The sequence below is a fragment of the Aplidium turbinatum genome, chromosome 4 (assembly GCF_918807975.1).
Source record: "Aplidium turbinatum chromosome 4, kaAplTurb1.1, whole genome shotgun sequence".
Lineage (NCBI taxonomy): Eukaryota > Metazoa > Chordata > Ascidiacea > Aplousobranchia > Polyclinidae > Aplidium > Aplidium turbinatum.
The window spans coordinates 44,216,698-44,218,814 of NC_137475.1; the positions used below are offsets into that span (position 1 = coordinate 44,216,698).

General features: G+C 36.0%; 1 protein-coding gene across 1 annotated transcript; it reads left to right on the forward strand.

Moving 5' to 3' along the window:
• Positions 1-467: 467 nt before the first annotated feature.
• Positions 468-1,193, forward strand: LOC145769224 (glycoprotein 3-alpha-L-fucosyltransferase A-like). The gene has a single exon (XM_082580809.1). The coding sequence runs from the start codon at positions 468-470 to the stop codon at positions 1,191-1,193; it is 726 nt and encodes a 241-aa protein (XP_082436935.1).
• Positions 1,194-2,117: the final 924 nt, after the last annotated feature.

A 2,117-nucleotide genomic window follows, 5' to 3' on the forward strand; every position in this document is an offset into this window, starting at 1 on the left:
TGTTGAAATTTCCTAAAAATCTTTCGACACAAACTTAAAATGTTAAAATATAAAAGTTTTGTTTCAAATAGCTGGTATTCTATTAGATACTTAAATTTTATCATTAATAGAAAATATGCAATAGATTGAGTTTTCCATTAGCAGCAAGATCGTTGCTTACTTTACATTGTAATTTTTTCACATTTGCATTACATTGTAAAGTTTACAATGTAGATACTAACGAACTTTTTTAACCCGATGCTGCGAGTTCGTTCATTGCACATGACTAGGAAACTCTATTTCGAAAGCTAATTGCACATCGCTACTATCGCAGCGAATCAGCAGCATTAGGCTGAAATAGATCGTTTGTATCTACATATGTGAATTAAAAGATAAGTTTATATCAGCCAAAAAGTGATACAGCTGGTAACTGAAGTGGATATTATTTATTTTTAAGGAGAAATGCGGATGTATATGATTCCAAATATATGGCGTCTGATGTTTGGAGGCTGTTTCATAAATCTAAGTTGGAAGATATTTCAAAAGATGTCGATGATGCAATAAGAAATAAAATAAAACTTGCCATATGGATTGTGTCCAATTGTGGGAGAACGAGAGGTGCCAAAACACGAATGACTTATATCAAGAAGTTAAAAGATATTGGTCTTCAAGTGGATCTACGAGGAAAATGCTTTCCACAAAATGGTGTTGTTTCAAACATAGAAATTATTAAACAATATAAATTCTATTTATCATTTGAAAACAGCTTTCACTGCAAGGATTATATAACCGAGAAGTTATTTTATAACGGATTGTCAATGGGAGCAGTGCCAGTTGTTTGGGGAGCACGGAAGGCGGATTATGAAGCTGTGGTTCCTCCTGGATCGTGTATTTATGTAGAAGATTTTAAATCTCCTGAACAACTGGTTGAATATTTAAACTATCTTGATAAAAACACCACAGCGTATAAACAATATTTCCAGTGGAGAACCATGAAAATAGAAGATATGCCACAGTACAACAGAACAAATGGTTATTGCAATTTATGTCGAATCTTGCATGGTATAAATGTTGATAATATTCACAACCCATTACTAAACAACTCTAATAGCAATATTCCTATGTTTGGTTATCCTGACCATCCAAGGACTGTTCCATCATTGCGAGAATGGTTTAATGATATGGACTATCCGGAGTGTTTACAAAATTCTTAATACTATTTAGGTGGGGAGCACCGGAGCACGCTTTAACATTCGCATGTTGCCACTGTTTCTCTCAAACATTTTTTCTAGACTCTTGTGTTAAACCAGGTATTATTTGTTGCTTTGATGATCAGAAACAAAAATAGATGGAACTGAACAAAGCATAACCGAATATTTGAACCTTATTCCTTTTGGTTGTCCGTGTTAGCTCGTTTGTACGCACCAGCCCAGTGGCCGACTGGTTTGGCCTTCAACTACAGTGTTGGTAGATCTGGGTTTGATTCCACGTCGAGTCTTACGTATGTCTTTAAAATCTTTGCCGATTGTGTTCTTTCTTGCTTTACGTTGTGAAAATGAGTCGTGTAATAATGTAGTGACATTGTAAAGATAATTCACAAATTCCCAAAGTTAATAGATCATTTTATTCTCATGTACATCGTTAGTTTTCCAATTATGCAAACCTGGTTAGATTCCCAGCTTCAGCTGGTTGTTGAAAACACCGCTCACCTCTACCTAGGGTGTAATCAATTAGATGGGTATAATTGCTGCGGCCGAGCGAAAGGAACTGACCACCCTACTTTCCTTAATGCCGAAGGCTTAGTACAGAGTTTTTAGTATTGCGGGCCACATAAAATGAAAAATAACACAGGCGGCCACATAACACAGCCACGTGTTATTATAATAATTATTTGTTTTAGGTTACCACAAGATGTTGAGAATGATGACCAGTTTTATCTGCAGCGTTTCGTCAGTCAGCACGACTGACTTTTCAAAGGGGGTTGAAAACTACGCAAGATATTATTTTACAACGTTTATGAACGTTGACAGCCAATGTAGAACTGAGTGAATGTTTGTTTTTGCTTGTGCTAGGCCTTTAATGTGGCTCATTCAACGGTTTTCAAACGTTTTTGGACTATGGCGCCACACCGAAGAATT